The sequence below is a fragment of the Microtus oregoni genome, unplaced genomic scaffold (assembly GCF_018167655.1).
Source record: "Microtus oregoni isolate MIOR12 unplaced genomic scaffold, Mior012 000053F_ref0000044, whole genome shotgun sequence".
NCBI lineage: Eukaryota > Metazoa > Chordata > Mammalia > Rodentia > Cricetidae > Microtus > Microtus oregoni.
In genome coordinates this window covers 8,319,497-8,337,682 of record NW_024543829.1, presented here as the reverse complement: position 1 = coordinate 8,337,682, position 18,186 = coordinate 8,319,497, and the positions used below count along the sequence as shown (strand labels likewise).

Below are 18,186 nucleotides of genomic sequence, written 5' to 3'. Positions count from 1 at the left end.
TTTATCGCACTCCTGTCTGCCTGGCTGCCACAGGAGACATGGATTACAGCTGGTTGGATCATGCGTCTTGGCATAGCAGTGAGGCTTCCCCAATGTCTTTGGTGAGACATGTGGAGCCTTACTATTTAATTTCCGTTATCATTTCACTTTTCCTTTTTATTTACACCTCTGCATGTTTTCTTTTTTGTATCTTTGTTTTGTTTTGTTTTATCTCACACTTGTAGGGGACAGTCAAAAGGGAAAAAGAAAAACTAGCGAGCAGGGAGTTTTGTCGGATTCTAACACCAGGTCTGAGAGACAAAAGAAAATCATGTACTGTGGTGGCCACTCTTTGGAAGAGGATTTGGAATGGTCCGAGCCCCAGATTAAGGACTCTGGGGTAGATACCTGTAGTAGCACCACTCTTAACGAGGACCATAGCCATAGTGAGAAGGTACTGAGACTGCGCCCCCTTCAGCCTGCTCATTCGGTCTTTCTTCGTTTGCTCTCTGTCACTCATTGAAACAGGACATAATGGAAGGACAGGGCATTTCAAGGTCAATGTAGCATTTCCTAAGGTGCAGAAAAGAAAAACAAAACAACTAAGCCAAAAAGCCTTTTGCTTGCTTGGCTGTTCTCCTTGGTCAGCAGCATACCAAAATCTAAGTTAATGAAAATAAAACCTAGGAACAAAGGAACGTTTGGTGTGCAGTCGAATGAGAGAACTTTGGAATGTTATAAACGATAAATAATTATTTTTGGATTGGCTTATATCTATTTTCCTTGGGATGGAAATCAAATTATGAATAGTGTGCATCCCAGGTGAAAGGGAGATGACCGGGTCTGTTTGCACAGAAGGAGTTGTTTTTCTTTTTTCCCCTTCGCTGTCTTTTGTTCTCTTGTCGCCATAGCGTTCTAATGGAGCATTAATTAGTATTAGATTCATTGCCATCTGCTTTGATATTTATTTTATTTGCTTTTAGTGTAGCATTGTTTGAATCCTTCACCATGTAGATCTGATTGCCTGGAACTTGTCTTTCGCCTGCTACACTTTGCATGGACTTTGCATGCTGCTTTTAGGCAACCATGCAATTACTATGATTACACAAATCATTTATTTTGTTGCCTAGCATATTATTAATAATGAAACGGTTCATCACGTATAAAGCCATAATTCTAAACCCAAGAAAGAAATAGGCCGGTAATATGATTATTATTTATCAATAATTGTCTTTGAATGATCTATTAAAAGAAATTTACTAAGCATATCAAAAAGTCTAAAACAATCAATAAACTTTTTACCAGGTGTGGTGGCCCGTGTTCCTTAATGCCAGCGGTAGAAGTTGAGCTTGAGCCAGGGAAATCACAAGATTTAGAGACCAGCATAGGCTATATAGTAATATCAAGGCCAACTGAAGCTACATAGTGAGTTCCAGGCATGGCTTGGTTATGGAGCAAAAGCCCATTAAAAAAAAAAAACTCAATGAATTTTTGTGAAGTGAGAAACATAATATGTTGATCTTTGAGTAACTCCTGTTTCTTCACACAGACTCAGTAGGACAGGTATTGGTGGTTTACATAGTTTTGGAATTGTAGCTGTAATGTTCATTATGAGTTTAGATTTTATGTTTTAATAGTTTTCCCTTTTAACTTTTGCTAAGATAGAGTATTTTTTTTTTTTTTTGATTTTTTGAGACAGGGTTTCTCCGTAGCTTTTGGTTCCTGTCCTGGAACTAGCTCTTGTAGACCAGATAGAGTATTTTTAAAAATTCCCAAAAGTGCTGGAAGAAGAAATTGTCACTTTTTAGTGAGGCCAATTAAGTAGATTTTTTTACTGTACATTTTCTGCCTGTGAGGTCTTAATTAATCTTCAGCAAGTTGAGTTAGCATATATTTTAAAGAAAATTTCAGACCTATTATCTCTTAGTATTGTGGTAGATGATAATGGAGGGTTTTTATCATTGGATTTAAAAGAAACCTTTGAATTCATAAAACTAGGGTTTATAAAAATCCTGCAGTGTTTAGGTCAGTAATTTGGAATGTAAAGTGGTTTGTGTAATCATAATATTTTAGAATTCTGGAGTTTAGAGATACTGAACAATCACGTAATTTGATATAAAATTAATTTTTCTTATTTGTTGATGTTGTATGTCAGCACCCTGTGACCTGGCAGCCATCCAAAGATGGAGATCGCTTAATTGGTCGTATTTTATTAAATAAGCGTTTGAAAGATGGGAGTGTACCTCGAGATTCAGGAGCAATGCTGGGCTTAAAGGTACGTAATAAACTTTATGCGATTTGGCTCTGTATCACTTTACAGATCTATCAGTAAAGCAAATGGAACTCTTTCTACCTGTGCCAAGTTAGGAGTTATCTCATTTCCATTTTCAAGAATTTAAAAATATTGTCGTTCATTCCTTTGAACTCATTTTCCAAGTATTTTAAAGACGTTTCCAAGGTAGATAGGTGTCAGGAGGTGAGGAAGAAGCCAAGACTCCTGTCCCTAGAACCCACACCCAAAGCCAGGCATGGTGGCGAACCTCTGCAGTCCTGATGCTGAGGGGCAGATGCGCAGATCTCTTGTTCTTCCTGCCTTGTCAGCCTCATCTACTCGGAAAATTCCAGGCAGGCAGTGAAGAAGGACAGACACTAAAGGTGTCCTCTGATCTTTATGTAAATGCACGTATACCCATGCACACTCATAGACATGTATGACTACAAACACATACATCATTCACACTATATGCATATGAACCTACAAACCTGCAAACTTTCATGCATACTCATGTACATACATGTACCTCTGCAAACACAGACAAATCTATGCATACACAACACAGGTACAGCTGAAAACACACATATCCAGATACACTTATGCACATGTATACCTGCAGATACACACATCCACACACATGTATACCTCCAGATACACATATCCAGACACATCATGTGCATGTATGCCTACAGATACACATCATATCAAGATACACTCATGCACATGTATACATGCAAGTACACACATCCAGACACACTCATGCATGTGTATACCTGCAGATACACATACTCAGACACACTCATGAGAATGCATGCCTACAGTTAGACCGCATATCCAGATACACTCATGTACATGGATGCCTGCAGATACACACATCCAGACACACTCACGCACATGCACATTAGCAAACTCACACACCTTTGCACACTTATATACATATACACCTGCAGACACACATATCCATGCACATGTGTATGCATACATGTATACCTGCAAACACACACACCTTTGCACACTTATATACATATACACCTGCAGACACACATATCCATGCACATGCTTATGCATACGTGTATACCTGCAAACACACACATATATGTGCACATAGTAAATCTCTGATAGCCATGATATTAGTTTTTTATACATTTTTAAAAGACTTTGATAGTAACCTGGTTAGAAAATAGTTTGAATCCTAAACACAACGAATGTACTTGAGCTTAAACTATGACCAATTCTGGACATTCTTTCCATTTCTCTGCTGTTCCTAATGTAATGTTTTTATTGTTGCAATTATTGTTGTTGTTTGTTGCAGAATAGGTATTGAATAAAACATTTCTTAATTATACATTTCCTTTCAATAATAAAGTAATCTGTAACTTAAAAACTATCTTCCCTATATTTATGTCAATATTAAAGTAATACTATTTAATTTTTTATTATGCTAACTTAAAAATATATGTGTTAACATCAAAATATAATTTGGTATTGATGTAGTAAATTGTGTTTGTATTTGTAGATTGTGTTTTAGAGAAAACTGTTTTGTACTGGTTTGCACTGTCAGGGTCAAACTGAAGTGCTTATGCATGCTAGTCAGACACTCTACAGCTGAGTTATATTAACCTCAAATATGCCATTGGAAACCCGGAAACCTCTAAATACGATGTCAGGTGCCTGCTTTTCAAGACAGGGTTTCTCTGGAAAACAGTCCTGGCTGTCCTGGCTCACACTCTAGACCAGGCTGGCCTTGAACTCACAGAGACCTGCCTGCCTCTGCCTCGCAAGAGCTGGAATTAAAGGCATGCGCCACCACCACCTGGCTAGGTGATAAAAATATGTGTATATTTCAACTGTATTTTTTAAATATGCAAAATAGAGGGTATTTAGCTTTTGTATATCTAATATATTTAATGAAAAACTGAAATAAAAAAGAGTAAATGTTTTCAGAGTTAAGCCATTGTTATACAAATTGTACTCTAGATATAGTAAATGGTAGGTATTTAAAAAAACTTTGGTGTGGTGTGATTAGATGGTGACAGTGTGCTTGACCCTTACCAGATTATGTCATGTCTCTCGTTGTCAGCTGTCATAGAGGTCATGAGGAGATGGTGGCAATGGTGGGACTTAAACTCAGGATGCTGTGATGATACAGGATGCTGATACAGAGATTAGGAAGACTTGGGTTTGATTCCAGTTAGAGTAGTTACTCTTTTATTTGTTTTAATGGTGGAGGAGGTTTATTGTCGACGAGAGAGAGAGAGAGAGAGAGAGAGAGAGAGAGAGAGAGAGAGCATAGCCAGAGGCGGAGGTATCCGGGAGACAGCATCAGGCATTGTCTACACAGTGGAGACTGTAGCTTTCCTTTGCATGGTTAAAGCAGGATAAAATAAATAGTATTGAGTTCAGTGCCTGGCTTATTATCTCAATTGTGTAATAACTGCCACTGACAGTATAATTATACTAAAAGTAACAGTGATATTAGTGTTAAATATTCTGGAGCAACAACAGTTTTCTTAAAATATTTTCATGAAGATGTGAGGCCTTAAGAAATTTACATTACTGAGTATAACTCACCGCAATTGGGGAATATATGCCTGGGATAAGATGAGGTAACTCAGCAGGTCTAATTTCAGTTATCTTTTGCTCACATTGTAAGAGACAAACCAGTTTACTCCAGTCAATGAATGTAGTCCCTCTTCTTTGCTGCTCCTGCTTTGAAAAGTAGTGATTAACCAGAATCAAAACATTAATTTTGTAGGAGCATGGTATTTTACTATGATTTTGTAGCATTCCTAATGCTTGTTCCCAATTTGTATTTTTTTTCTAAAATAAGTATTTTAATAGAAATTAAAACGTTGGAAAATTAGGCTCCAAATAATTTGAAGTTTGTATTATTTCTGATGAAGCTAATTAATTTTTACAATTTTCTCAAGGAAGATCTATTGACATTGTGGATATTATCAATATGACCAAAACATTATTAATAAAAATACAGCATTCTTTCATCATCATAGTAAAAGTAATGGATACTTTTATATTAGAATATTTGAAATTTATATTTAAAATGTTTATATAATTTAAAATTGAGAAATAGAATTCAATAGTAAGGAAGAAATTGTTGAGTTGAATCTAAAATACTTGTATTTTCAACAAGAAAACTAAATTACAATAAATTTGGAATAAAAAATGTTCCTTAATGCAGACATGGCAATAGTATATTAAGAAATGAAGTTTAGGACGTTAAACTGCAGTTTTCGAATCGTCATTGCTCTGGTCTTTTTCCTTGCACCTTTGCCTGTGCTCACTTTCACAGTGTTGAAGGCTTTGATCCTCTCCTCCTTTACACAGGTCGTGGGAGGGAAGATGACTGAGTCAGGGCGGCTTTGTGCGTTTATTACCAAAGTGAAAAGAGGAAGCTTAGCTGATACCGTGGGACACCTTAGACCAGGTAGGTTCTGCCCACGGGATAGTCACGTGGCAAGTGTCAGCTGGGGAGAGAGGATGCTTGCCTGGCCTCGCAACACCTTTGGCTTTGATCCCTACCACTGCAAAAAGAAAAATTCTAGCCCTGAACAGTTACTAAAAAATTCTCACTTATAAGTTGTTTGAGCAGTAATAATTAGTTTCTTTCATGTGTCTTAAAATCTTTAGTCATTAATGGAAAGCTAAAGCTCTTATTCATTGTTATACGAGACATAATATCCTTTAAATTTCTCTACAGTGAGAAATCAAATGGACACAACCTGTCTGTGGTGTACTTCTGATGACCTCATCTTTTCAGATGAAGTATGCTCTTCTAGCCTAAATTCCTGGTCTCCTTAGTTGTTCTCAACACATATGCTGTTCTGCTAGGGGAATGCGTGCTGTGATTGACTGAAACCCAATAATTGCTTTTACTTTAAGTATATTTGATGGCCTCAGCTTATAGTTATGAGATTATTCCTACCCCTGTAGGTGATGAAGTTTTAGAATGGAATGGGAGGCTATTGCAGGGAGCCACGTTTGAGGACGTTTACAACATCATCCTAGAGTCCAAACCTGAACCCCAGGTTGAGCTTGTTGTTTCAAGGCCGATTGGGTAAGTCAGTCTCGGTAATTTTTTTGACTCATTTTTAAAGATTTATTAATTTTTATTTCATGGGTATGAGTGTTTTGTTTGAATGTGTGTATGGATGTATGTACATATGTATGTATGTTCACAGCATGCATGCCTGGTACACACAGGTTGGAAAGAGGGCCCGTTCCCTGATGCACAGGGTCAGCAAGAGGGCTGGTCCCCTTGTTTTGGTGTTAGGGATGGTTGTGAACCATTCTGCAGGTGCTGGGAAACAGAGCCCGGTCCTCCCGTGAGCAGCCTGTGCCCTGCTCCAGGACCAGAGCCCGGTCCTCCCGTGAGCAGCCTGTGCCCTGCTCCAGGACCAGAGCCCGGTCCTCCCGTGAGCAGCCTGTGCCCTGCTCCAGGACCAGAGCCCGGTCCTCCCGTGAGCAGCCTGTGCCCTGCTCCAGGACCAGAGCCCGGTCCTCCCGTGAGCAGCCTGTGCCCTGCTCCAGGACCAGAGCCCGGTCCTCCCGTGAGCAGCCTGTGCCCTGCTCCAGGACCAGAGCCCGGTCCTCCCGTGAGCAACCTGTGCCGCTGCTCCAGGACCAGAGCCCGGTCCTCCCGTGAGCAACCTGTGCCGCTGCTCCAGGACCAGAGCCCGGTCCTCCCGTGAGCAGCCTGTGCCGCTGCTCCAGCCCTACTTTCAGTCATTTGTGTGTGACGATGACGGCTACTCATTAGTCTGGACTGCAATGCACAATTTTCTGACTACTTTATGGAAATATGTGTTTTTCATAGGCATCTTTTTTCTTTAAAACATTTGACAAATTAATAATTTTTCTTTACCTGATTATGCAAAATAGGTTGCTCATTGCAAAAAAAGAAGAAATATTTAGTTTTTTAAAAACAGAATTATTGTTATCTTAATAACTAGTATATAGCTAAGGTCATTAGTCTTTTGTTTTTGTGTTTTTAAATGGAGATTCTAGCTGACAAAAGAGAGAACCAAAGAGCATGTAATTCCCAGATTCAGGACTTACTTAAGGAAAATAGTTTCTTAAAACTTGTGATTTGCGGGCTGGAGAGATGGCTCAGTGGTTAAAAGCATTGCCTGCTCTTCCAAAGGTCCTGAGTTCAATTCCCAGCAACCACATGGTGGCTCACAACCATCTGTAAAGAGGTCTGGCGCCCTCTTCTGGCCTTCAGGCATACACACAGACAGAATATTGTATACATAATAAATAAATATTTAAAAAAAATAAAAAAATAAAAAAAATCATTATCTATAAAAAATAAACTTGTGATTTGCAATGAAACAGGCACCTCTAAGACATTTTGTCACTGTATTTTATTGCCAATAGTCTATATACTCCAGTGGTGGCAGGAAATTTAACCCTTTCATCTACGCTGTGAGGATTAGTCATGAAGTGTCTGGCAGTCCTTTTTCTGCAGAAACTTGCATTGTATGGTAACATAAAAGGTGCATCAACATTAAAAATGTATAACTGTACGGTAAACTACTGAATGAATTATTAAATTACTGAATGGCTTACAGCATCTATGAATGGAGGCTGCAGATATTATTCCTTGTAATTATGTCCTGTTTTCATTCACTTAGGAAATCATGAGTGGCAACCTTTGCCTTTTTAAAGTTTGTAATATGGCAAAACTATAGTGTATCAGATTAGTATATTAATCAAATTTATTTTAGTGTTAAAGTATACCCAAATTATATTTTAATATTCTAAATAATTATAGTCTTTTTTTAATAAATGATTCTCCTATATCAAATAAGTATAGGTATTTTTGGTGTAAATACGGTTGCAAGGTAATTTTGGAATTTCCCATAAGAATCATGTTTGCTTGTTACAAATGTAACCACTCCTCTTAAAATTTTAGCTATAATTGGAATGTTTTAATGATATTTAATTTGATTTCCAATATAAATTATTTATAATAGAAGGCCAAAATAAAAAAAATGAATTAATATATTTATAAAAAACTTAACCTTGTTGAATACAAAGCATTTTTTATAATAGGTGTTTCTATAGTCAAGCAATAGGAAATAAAGTGTATTTTCATAAATCTGATACAGATGCACCTAGATCTTAATTCTTCTTAGAGTCAGCAGCAAAAATATGATCCTATACTTAAGGGGAAAAAGACCGAACTATGTGGCAGATTGTAGGCCATCTCCACCTCTATGGAAGATCTAGGCCAACTTGTCCAAAACAAAACAAAAGATTATGGTTGGTCGTGTTTTCATAATGCTCCTACTGAACTCATTTTTTCCTATGTCACTTTTTATTTGCAATTTTCATTAAAATAGAAGATGCATCAATTGTTAAAAGTTTATTTTTTTTCTCCTGTTCTGTCATTTCAGAGATATACCTAGAATACCTGATAGTACACATGCACAGCTGGAATCCAGTAAGTTTAATTTATTCTAGGGTATGCCTTCAGCATGTCATTCATCAAAGTTCTAATAGAGAAATTAATCTATTAATATGGAGTAAGATAAGTACAAATTATAGTTTCAAATTCTAATGTTAAATTACATTCAGAATGGAAATTTTTCATATTATTTCTCATCACTGTAGGGAAAAATACAAACTCTATAGTGATTTCAGTATTGTTCCCCTGCTGCCATTACTGTGGTTTTTTTAAGTAGCTGTACTAAGGTGTATTCTAATAATCTGCACAAAAATATGCACTTAAATTTTGGCTACTTATATGCCCAAGTATTGCAAGGAAAAATTATGACCATTCCCCATCACTACCTACTTCCAAAGTTTCCTCCAAAATTTAAAATTTGGAACTTTGTAACTCCACTATCTTTGTCAGGGTGTGCTTGAAGCAAACTATTGAATAATTAAATTTTTTCAAATTTGTATTTTATTGAAACTAAGATAGTAATTCTAATTTTATGTCACAGCAGCAACGGAACAGTAAACATAAATTCAAATAGTCAAATACACAATTATTCTTATTATTTGTCTTCTGATGGACTGCTGATTGGGAAGTAGTTGAGCAGCACTTTAGAGGGTGGCTGTTACGGGGGAAAACTTCACAGGCGCAGGGTACAGATCCTGACAGACAGGCATGCGAGGCGGGAAGACTAGGTACAGGTAAGGAAACAGCGCAGCAGGGCCCAATGGAGGTAGCATGGAGGAAGACAGAAGGCTGCGAAGGAAGCAGCCAGAACAGCAGCAGCCAAATCTCAGTCTTCAAAGCACCTAAAGACTTCCGCATGCCCCGGAGGACACGGGAGCTCTTGGGACATGCTCTCCAAGGGATATTTATACTTATTTGATTCTATCAATAAAGTTATTGGATGCAGTCGATGCTAAGCAACACAAAGCTTGGAAACATGACATGTCTTTTTCAGACATAACTAGTACACAGGGGACTTTCTGGTCTGGCGGATAGGATTGAAATCTTTAATGCTTTCTGTACTTGGACCTCAGGTATCACCGTAGCTGGCAAGTACTACTCCACCTTCCCCAGGCCCATAATCCTCATGACTCTTAGCATCACCTGAATTCCTTCTGCGCGCTTCCCTTTCCCAGCCTTTGCTTACTGAGGATAAAATGCTCACTGCTGTTTTCTATCTCTTCCTCCCAATCCATACTGTAAAGAGCTGGGAAAGCCATTTTCCTCCTATTAGGACATATAATTCCACCAGTGTCTTAACATCTCTATCTGTTCACATTCAAACTGGTTCCTTCAACTGCACAGGAACAAATTCATGCATATAACATTTGGTTATTGCTGTTTCTGCTGTCCTGTACCTTTTTTATAGCCCCTTATTTCAGTTTTGATGGTGTAATATTTTATAGCCTTCAAGATATGACTTAAAAGTCACCCAGAAGTTTTAATAATTTTGGAATTCTAGTACTTATGTTCTAAGCATTTAAAATTTGCGTGTTCTTGAGGTAGTTCACTGTTTTGATTTTTCTTCCTTCTTCATTTTTAGTGTTCTCTCATAAAGTGTGAGTATAGTACACTTCACAACATACCAGGAAATCCTACTGTGCCCCGTCGCTGTCGCAGTCAGCACGGCATTGGTGTGACTGGGTCTGAACAGAATCCTACATTGCACTCATGCAAAACCAGGCCCAGCCACAACAAATGCAATAGTCTGAACCAAGCAGCAAAGCAGTAGCAATTCTCCCTAAGGCTGTTGATAACACTGTAGCACTAAAGCGGTCTGTGTGGAATGGAAGTTAAAGGCTTTAAAGACATAAGCTGAGTGTTCGGAAAAAGCCAAAGGCATTTTATTTTCCTTTGTGTGCAATTGTCATTTCAGGTTCTAGCTCATTTGAATCTCAAAAAATGGATCGTCCTTCTATATCCGTTACCTCTCCCATGAGTCCTGGCATGTTAAGGGATGTCCCACAGTTCTTGTCTGGACAGCTTTCAGTACGTAATCACTCAATTCTTCTCTTTGGGAATATTAAATGATGTTTTTAAAATACGATGTTGAGGCTTTTGTTTTTCTTTCTTTTTGTTTTTTTCTAATCCAAGTTCTTTCTAGAACATAATTGTGCCTTTGCCCTATCAGATTTATATTTTTGACACTTTATAGTTACTTAAAATGTAATTTGGGCTATTTATTACAATGCTTTCTTTTAATTTAGGTTTATAGAGTTTAATGATTTTTATTAAGATATGTAATTCCTGTTTTACCCTTAATTATTATTCCAGAAGTCGAGGTGATGATTTTTACTCTTTGTTTTAAAGACTGGGAATTGCTATAGTTTCTCCCGAGAGAGGAAAATGGTCTATCAGACAAAGATTGTATTAAGGTAGAAACAAATATTTATGTATTCTTCTTTGCTTTTCAGTCTTAAGGAAATTTCGTTTGACTTTGATAATAACATGAATTTTTAATATAGCTCATATATATATATGGATTCTAGAGGGTTTTTTTTTAATCAACAGACAAGACTAACTAATATGAGGGATACAGTAATAGACTCTTGGGTGTATGGAGTAACCTTCCGTTATGTGAGCATTGGTCTGTGCACTTTCTATATTATAGTCTACTAGAAGAGGGTTGGAAATTTAAGTCCTTTTATTACATTATAATTTCCTTATTAGAACACATTCAAGTTCGTTGTTATAGTAATTGTTAATCTGCTAGCAACTGTTAAATTTGAAATTTCCTAGGTACTAAAGAAAAGAACTATTTAAGTTCTCAAAAAACAGAAATTAAATATTGATTGAAAATTATGACATTTAAACCCCAAACTATTATGAAGTTGTATCTTAAATTCCTTAGAATTACCTTCTTGTTAAATAGCTGAAAATTTCTCCTTTTCGTTTTAAGGGGAAAGGCAGTAAGTACTTGGTGTTCTTGGAGGCTGTCTTTCTTTGTTACTTCATTTCCAATTCCAAGATCTTATACACATTGTGTTAGGAGGGTAGGTGGGAGGTCCAGGGAAGGGGTCTGGAGAAATCTCAAACTCAGCTGTTTTCCTCCTGGTTCAAAACTGCCCTGGCAGTAGGACAGGCTGTGAAGGAGTGCAAGTCCATGTAATTGTAGCTTAATAGGAAAAGTATATTTTTTATAGCTTGGAAGGGAAATATTCTATGAATTTAGTTAAAATGTTAAATATTAATTTCATACATTTTAAAATTATGCACAGATACGCATTCAATTTACATACGAACAAGACAGGGATTATTGATATAATTCTTATTTGCTTTCAGAAATCTAGTTAATAAAGAAAAACAAAAAGTAAAATCACTAATAATCCTGACATCACATAGGACTTTATAATATGTGCATTTATTTTAAAAATAAAATTTCATATAGTTTTGCATTCTCTTTTTCCTTTCTCTTATTTTTCTGAGTCAGAATTTTGTTGTGTAGTCCGAGCTGGGCTGGAATCGATATGGCGATGAGGATGGCCTTGAACGGTGGGCCTCTGCCTTCTGCCCCACACATTCTGGGATTATAGGTGTGCTCTGCACACGGCCTCAATTCTCCCTCTTCTCTAGTACTGCATAAACTTTGTCTTAGCTTTAAAAAGTCTTCTTAACTTTATTTTCACATCTATAATATTGCATTTTAGCTTCTAGTTTATATTGCTACTAATAACAATACACTGAAATCCTTGAATGTGTATTAATTTTGCCTATTTTTACTACGGTAAATTACTTTGTCAAGAGAACATTTTAGAAGTAAAATTATAATATACATACTAAAGTATAAACTTGAGATTAATAAAAATCTTCTCTAATTACACCTAACCTATTTTGCTATGTGTATATCCATAGATACAAATAAACTTAAGTTGTGACAGAGGTGGCAGTGCTAGTCCCCAGGGATACAAATGGACAAGAAAGAATGCCTTTCATTATTATATGACTTTTAATGTCATTCACATTTTTTGCATTAGGCCAGTGTAAGCACGGAGCTCTCCTGGGTTGCTTACACATCTGTCTCCCTCTCTGTATGTAGCCTATAGGCAATTTTGGTTTGCTATGATGAAGTGGGAGTTTAGAATATGCCTACCTATATCACTTCTCGGGAAAACTCTTAGAAAGCTGAGCTGTGCCCGTTTCCCATAGCTTCTTTCCAGCTCAGGGCGGAAGGGTGTGTTCTGTCTCAGAGCTCAGGGAGAAAGGGTGTGTTCTGTCTGCCAGCTCAGGGAGAAAGGGTGTGTTCTGTCTCCCAGCTCAGGGAGAAAGGGTGTGTTCAGTCTCACAGCTCAGGGAGGAAGGGTGTGTTCTGTCTCAGAGCTCAGGGAGAAAGGGTGTGTTCTGTCTCACAGCTCAAGGAGGAAGGGTGTGTTCTGTCTCACGGCTCAGGGTACTGCGGTACTGCCCGTGGTGGCAGGGACACCAAGGCCTCAGGAACTTGAGGCAGCTGCTCCCATTCCATGGACCAGAAAGCACAGATGATGTGCTTAGTGTTAGAGCTCGGATCCCTTTCTCCATCTTAAGTGGCCTGGGACCTTGCCCTAGGAATGTCTCACCCATAACTAAGACAGGTTTCTCCTCCTCAGTGTGATCGAGGTCATCCCCACAGGCATGCTTTAACCATCACAGTTTCATCCCCATTTTCTTCTGTCTTTGAACATTTTGCTTTTGAGAAATTTGGTTTTATTCCTCACAAAGTCATGACATTGCTAATGCCTGAGAAGAGAAAGTATTTGTATATATTTGAGGTGAGAAAGGTTCAGAATTATTTTTTTCTATAGGAACACTTTATACTATTGATTCTAATATTAATTATATTTTTATTATACTGTCTGTGATTGATTTATAGATGTAAAGTTACTTTATTGTAACATTTTTGAAATTTATTTTTACTAAATATTACGAGTATCAATTTTATTTGTCCATTTTAGAAATTTGAGTAACTTTAGATTAATTGTATGTATTTCATATGTCCCTTTATGGAATTCCAGAACATTTAAAAATATTGTATTTATGAAGGTATAGGTTTCTCTCTCTCTTTTCCTTCTTTCCTTCTTTCCTTCTTTCTTTCCTTCCTTCCTTCCTTCCTTCCCTTTCCTTTTTTTTCCTTTTCTTTCCTTTTTATTTTTTGGACAGTGTATCACTATGTAGTCCCTAATGGCCTGGGCATGCTATTTTTTTCCAGGCTGGGCTAAAACTAACAGAAACTCCTGCCTCTGCCTTTCTGTTCTGTGCTGGAATTAAAGGTGTGCCCTACTACCCCTTGCAAGTTTTATATTTGGACTTTGATGTTTTAATACTTTATTCTCATAACTTTAACCATATAAATGCATTGCATGAAAAGATTGTCCCAAGGATTATACTAGAAGGGACAGTGAAGGGGACACTGGACATCCACACTTAGATTATGGTGTAAAGTTTCCATTCTCCATTTGCATGAAGCCTGAGCAGTTACAATGTGGCCCAGAGCATCCTCATTCCTGCATCCAGTCCTTAGGGTCTGTAGCCTAGACAGCAGCGGTGGTGAGAAGCAGAGGGACTGCAGGACGTGCAGTGCTTTTCTGGGGTAACGATAAAGGTTAACAGATGGAAAAATGAGAATTTCACAGCTTTCCAGTGCGGTAATTGCTCCTCAGCTTCAAGCCTCACATGGTTATTTGTATATTTTGTCTATTTTGATCCATTTAAAAATTCCACCTAAGAATAAATATATGTTGTAGTCATCTTTAATGTAGAAACATGTGGGTAAACATAAGGATTAAAAATGAAAAATGTTGATTTTAGAAATCTGATAACTGCTTGTTTTAGATAAAGAAAAATTATTTCCTATAAATGGTTGATTTTTTTAAAAAAATCTTTTAAAAGTAGACCTTTTATTTTATGAAGTAATATATGTTTATAAAATTTTTTCTTTTCTTTGATATATTTTATTTAAAACATATATAGATGGTGGCAAGGAAAATGAAATCTCTATATTCCTTTACCCTTCAACACGGCTAGTTAATCTATGGGAACTCCACACCCCGCTTCCCCTACGTACTCTGTCCATGCAGATTTCAGCAGACAGATATTCCCTCACATTCTGTGTCTGAGCACTTCCTCTTTGGGCCTATCTCCATTTGGAAAGGAAGAAAGCTCAGACTTGATACTTGGTGTTTTGGAGAGAAAGAAAGGTGATTCATGGTGGCTAACACACATGCTGTGAAGGTTGTTCTCCTTTGGGTGTTAGGTTTGTTTCTTACTTAAGTATCATGCCTGTCTAGTGATCCTGTCCAGTGATCTCGTACCTGGGCCAAAGCCCTCCCCTCATTCACACCAGTTTCCCTACAGTGGGAGAGATGGAAGGCACCAGCCCTTAACTGTCCTAACAGATGACACGAGACCATGGAATCATGTTGAGGGAAGCAGAATTCAATGGCCCCAAATCCATTTTCTGGAGGCCCTCTGGTTTTATTCTTGATATGATTGATCTATATTTTTTTTTTCAATTACTGGAAATTGTTTTAAAATAAAAGATTAAGAAATTCAGAAAAGAAGTTTGTTATTTTTATTTTTCTGAGATCTCTGTTTATACCCTTCTACCCTGTGAACACTTGGAAGCGCATCTAGACCTTATTAGGTATTTCTCTTCACTTGTATACTGGGGATCAGAACAGTGAGCTCCCAGAGCTGCTGGGAATATCAGGAGGCAATGCCCACACCATAAACTTAAAGGAAACATAGAGAGCTTTGTAACCATGAAGCCCTGAGATAGTGTTGTTAGTAGCAGTGCCCGCAGTTAGTAGTATCTTTGTAACTATGAGGTTAATAGTATCTTTGTAACTATGAGGTTAATAGTATCTTTGTAACTATGAGGTTAATAGTATCTTTGTAACTATGAGGTTAATAGTAGCTTTGTAACTATGAAGTCCTGAGATAGTGTTGTTAGTAGCCGTGCCGCAGTTAGTAGTATCTCCAGCCAGCAGCTCGTCCTGTTCCCTCCTTCATGCTGCGCTCTACTTTGATCTGTGTGCAATTACAATTCCATTTTAGTAAATTTCATATCCATACACTCACACGGTTACGAATCGATTAAAAAATTGTCTCTGTGAACAGCTAATATTAATTTAACTCTAATATTGTAATTGTTTCTTAAATAATAATGCACCAAAAACTTGTAGTATTTCCATTATATTCGCTATTATAAATTATCACTTATAGTCTAGAGCTGATTGAAGGCACAGAGATCCTGTTAATTTGTGCATCTCCTATGCCACTGTTTGTAAAGGATTTGAACATCGGTAGATTTGGTGTTTGTGGGTACCCTGGGACCAGTCACCCACAGATTTCACAGGCTGTAGTGTGTTTAAGGGTAAAGTTTCAATTTTCTTGATTTGGGGTTATACTTTAATCATTTTTTTAAATTATATTATCTTGTACATTCAGTCTTAATTCCTATTATTCTGACTATGTTTTAAGAATATGGTTCAACAAATTATGATATTTATTGTGTTTTGAATAGTTTTCATATATTTTAGCATTGGGAAATATTTATTTTTTATAATAAAGTGATTAAATTAAAAATATTGTCATGGAAACATTGTATTTAAGGGAGAGTTTTATATGTTCATTTTTACTTTTGGTCTTTTGGTTCCAGCATATTGTCCTTTTTGGTTTTGTTTTATTGCTTTTTTCTTTAATTTTGCTTACCAGAGCCAAAGCCTTAGTAGAAGAACATCGCCTTTTGTTCCTAGGGTTCAGGTAAAGGCTTTGTCTGCCTGATAGAAGCTAAAGTGTGTTTTATCCCTTATTTGTATGTTTTTGGAAAATGCGTAGTAGGAACACTTTTTTTGGTATGTTGCTCCAAACCATACTATTGACTCTCAAATCATTTTCTAAGACAGCTTGTAAAATTCTGCATGGAGATTAGAATATTGAATACAAATTTAAAGAGACAATCATCGTTAGTGATTTTGCAGTTATTGCAGTACTCAAATGCATACGTTTCAAAGTTGCATTCCAATTGTGTTTTGGTGTAGATTTGGCTTATTTCTGTAACATTTACTGAAATAGCTAATTTTAAAACTCCAGATATTTTCCTTTACTACACAAAGGTTGCTGTCTCTTTAAATCCCTCATTATACCACGTCACATCCACATTCTCTTGCATTTTCCAAGCAATGGCTCCTTGAGGAGATTGGCAAATATATTTGTACCTTATTTAAAATACGATTTTTTTAAACATTCGATATATAAGAATTAACTTTTGGAATTTGAAAGAACAAAAAAATTCACAATCCAAATGATGTGTATATGTTATTTTGTTTGTATTTCATCATTTAATTTCCTTTTATTTCCTACTTGGGTACAAGCTGTTTGCCTCTTTCCATTAGGATGTTGTTTATATGGTATAGCAATGCCAAATAGTTATCTTCAAAGTAGTAGTATGCCTTCCCTGCTTTGTTGCATGTTTTTAAAAAGAATGGTGGCTTTGGATAATACTTTTAAATAATTAAAATATTAATTCCATTAGATATCATATAATATAAAATATGTTAGATGCTAAATTTCTATTGTGAAGAGTGTAAATTGGTTAAATGCTGAAGCTGAGAGGATAATCATATTAAACAATAAAATAGTACCAAGATTTTTATTAAATGATTTAATTAAGACTTGTCAAGGATAGAATTATGAGGTATTTTTTGTATTTTAGGGAACAAATAAGTTAAGTTTTAAATATTATTTTTAAAATACTGCTTTAAGAATATGTTAAATATCATGGATAATAAAATATCTATTAAAAACCCCAGTAATGTAATGAAAACTCCACTCTGTAATGAAACTGAAAGTCAGGGCTGTTTGTAAGTGCCCAGCTCAAGACAATCTCAGAAACAGTCCGATTTTGATCTGATGTAATGGGATAGGTTCTTATCAAATAGTGGTAATACTCATATTTTTGAACAATATAATTTAGTTAACAGTACTGTACAATAAAGCTAATGTATGTTTATGTAAGAAAGAGTGGTAAGGGATAGTGGTTAGCTCTAAATTATCTGAAGATAATAGTTTATGGAAAAAATTAAACTTGTAAGAGTTGCTGTCGTTGGTGATAGTGGAGATTACATAAATTAATCTGACCTTCATCACAGGTTTTAGAAGACTCTGAGACTTTCGACATTACCTTCATCCCACGAAAAATCAAATATTCTAATTTCTTTATTTTTATCTCTTGGCTTTTGTGAAAAGAATAGCTTATTCTCTCTATCTTGTTATCCTTATCTATATCTGTAGCCTAGTATTGCTCAGCATGTGAATTTAAAAGTTTTTTTTTTCTCTTTTCAAACTTTGAGTCAGTCCCCAGCCCCTCCCTCTTCAGTTTGTGGTTGTTTCTCTCCTTGTTTGAGACAGGCTTTGCTCTTAGCTCAGATTAGCTTCAGTCTATAGGTTTGCCACAGCCCTTCTCCTGTGCTGTCACCATGTCTAGCCA

General features: G+C 36.5%; 1 protein-coding gene across 38 annotated transcripts in view; it reads left to right on the top strand.

Annotated features, from left to right (window-relative positions):
* The window catches only part of Rims2 (regulating synaptic membrane exocytosis 2), a 386,828-nt gene that overhangs the window by 179,823 nt on the left and 188,819 nt on the right, over window positions 1-18,186 (top strand). For 11 of the 38 annotated variants that reach the window (XM_041637532.1, XM_041637538.1, XM_041637539.1 and 8 more), the window contains 6 exons: window positions 34-101; window positions 2,135-2,254; window positions 5,600-5,699; window positions 6,206-6,329; window positions 8,674-8,720; window positions 10,600-10,712. In XM_041637532.1, coding sequence (XP_041493466.1) covers window positions 34-101; window positions 2,135-2,254; window positions 5,600-5,699; window positions 6,206-6,329; window positions 8,674-8,720; window positions 10,600-10,712 — 572 coding nt within the window. Of the gene's footprint in view, window positions 1-33; window positions 102-224; window positions 434-2,134; window positions 2,255-5,599; window positions 5,700-6,205; window positions 6,330-8,672; window positions 8,721-10,599; window positions 10,713-16,412; window positions 16,461-18,186 lie in introns of those variants that run through there. The other 27 variants (XM_041637522.1, XM_041637525.1, XM_041637533.1 and 24 more) reach the window with 4 other exon arrangements.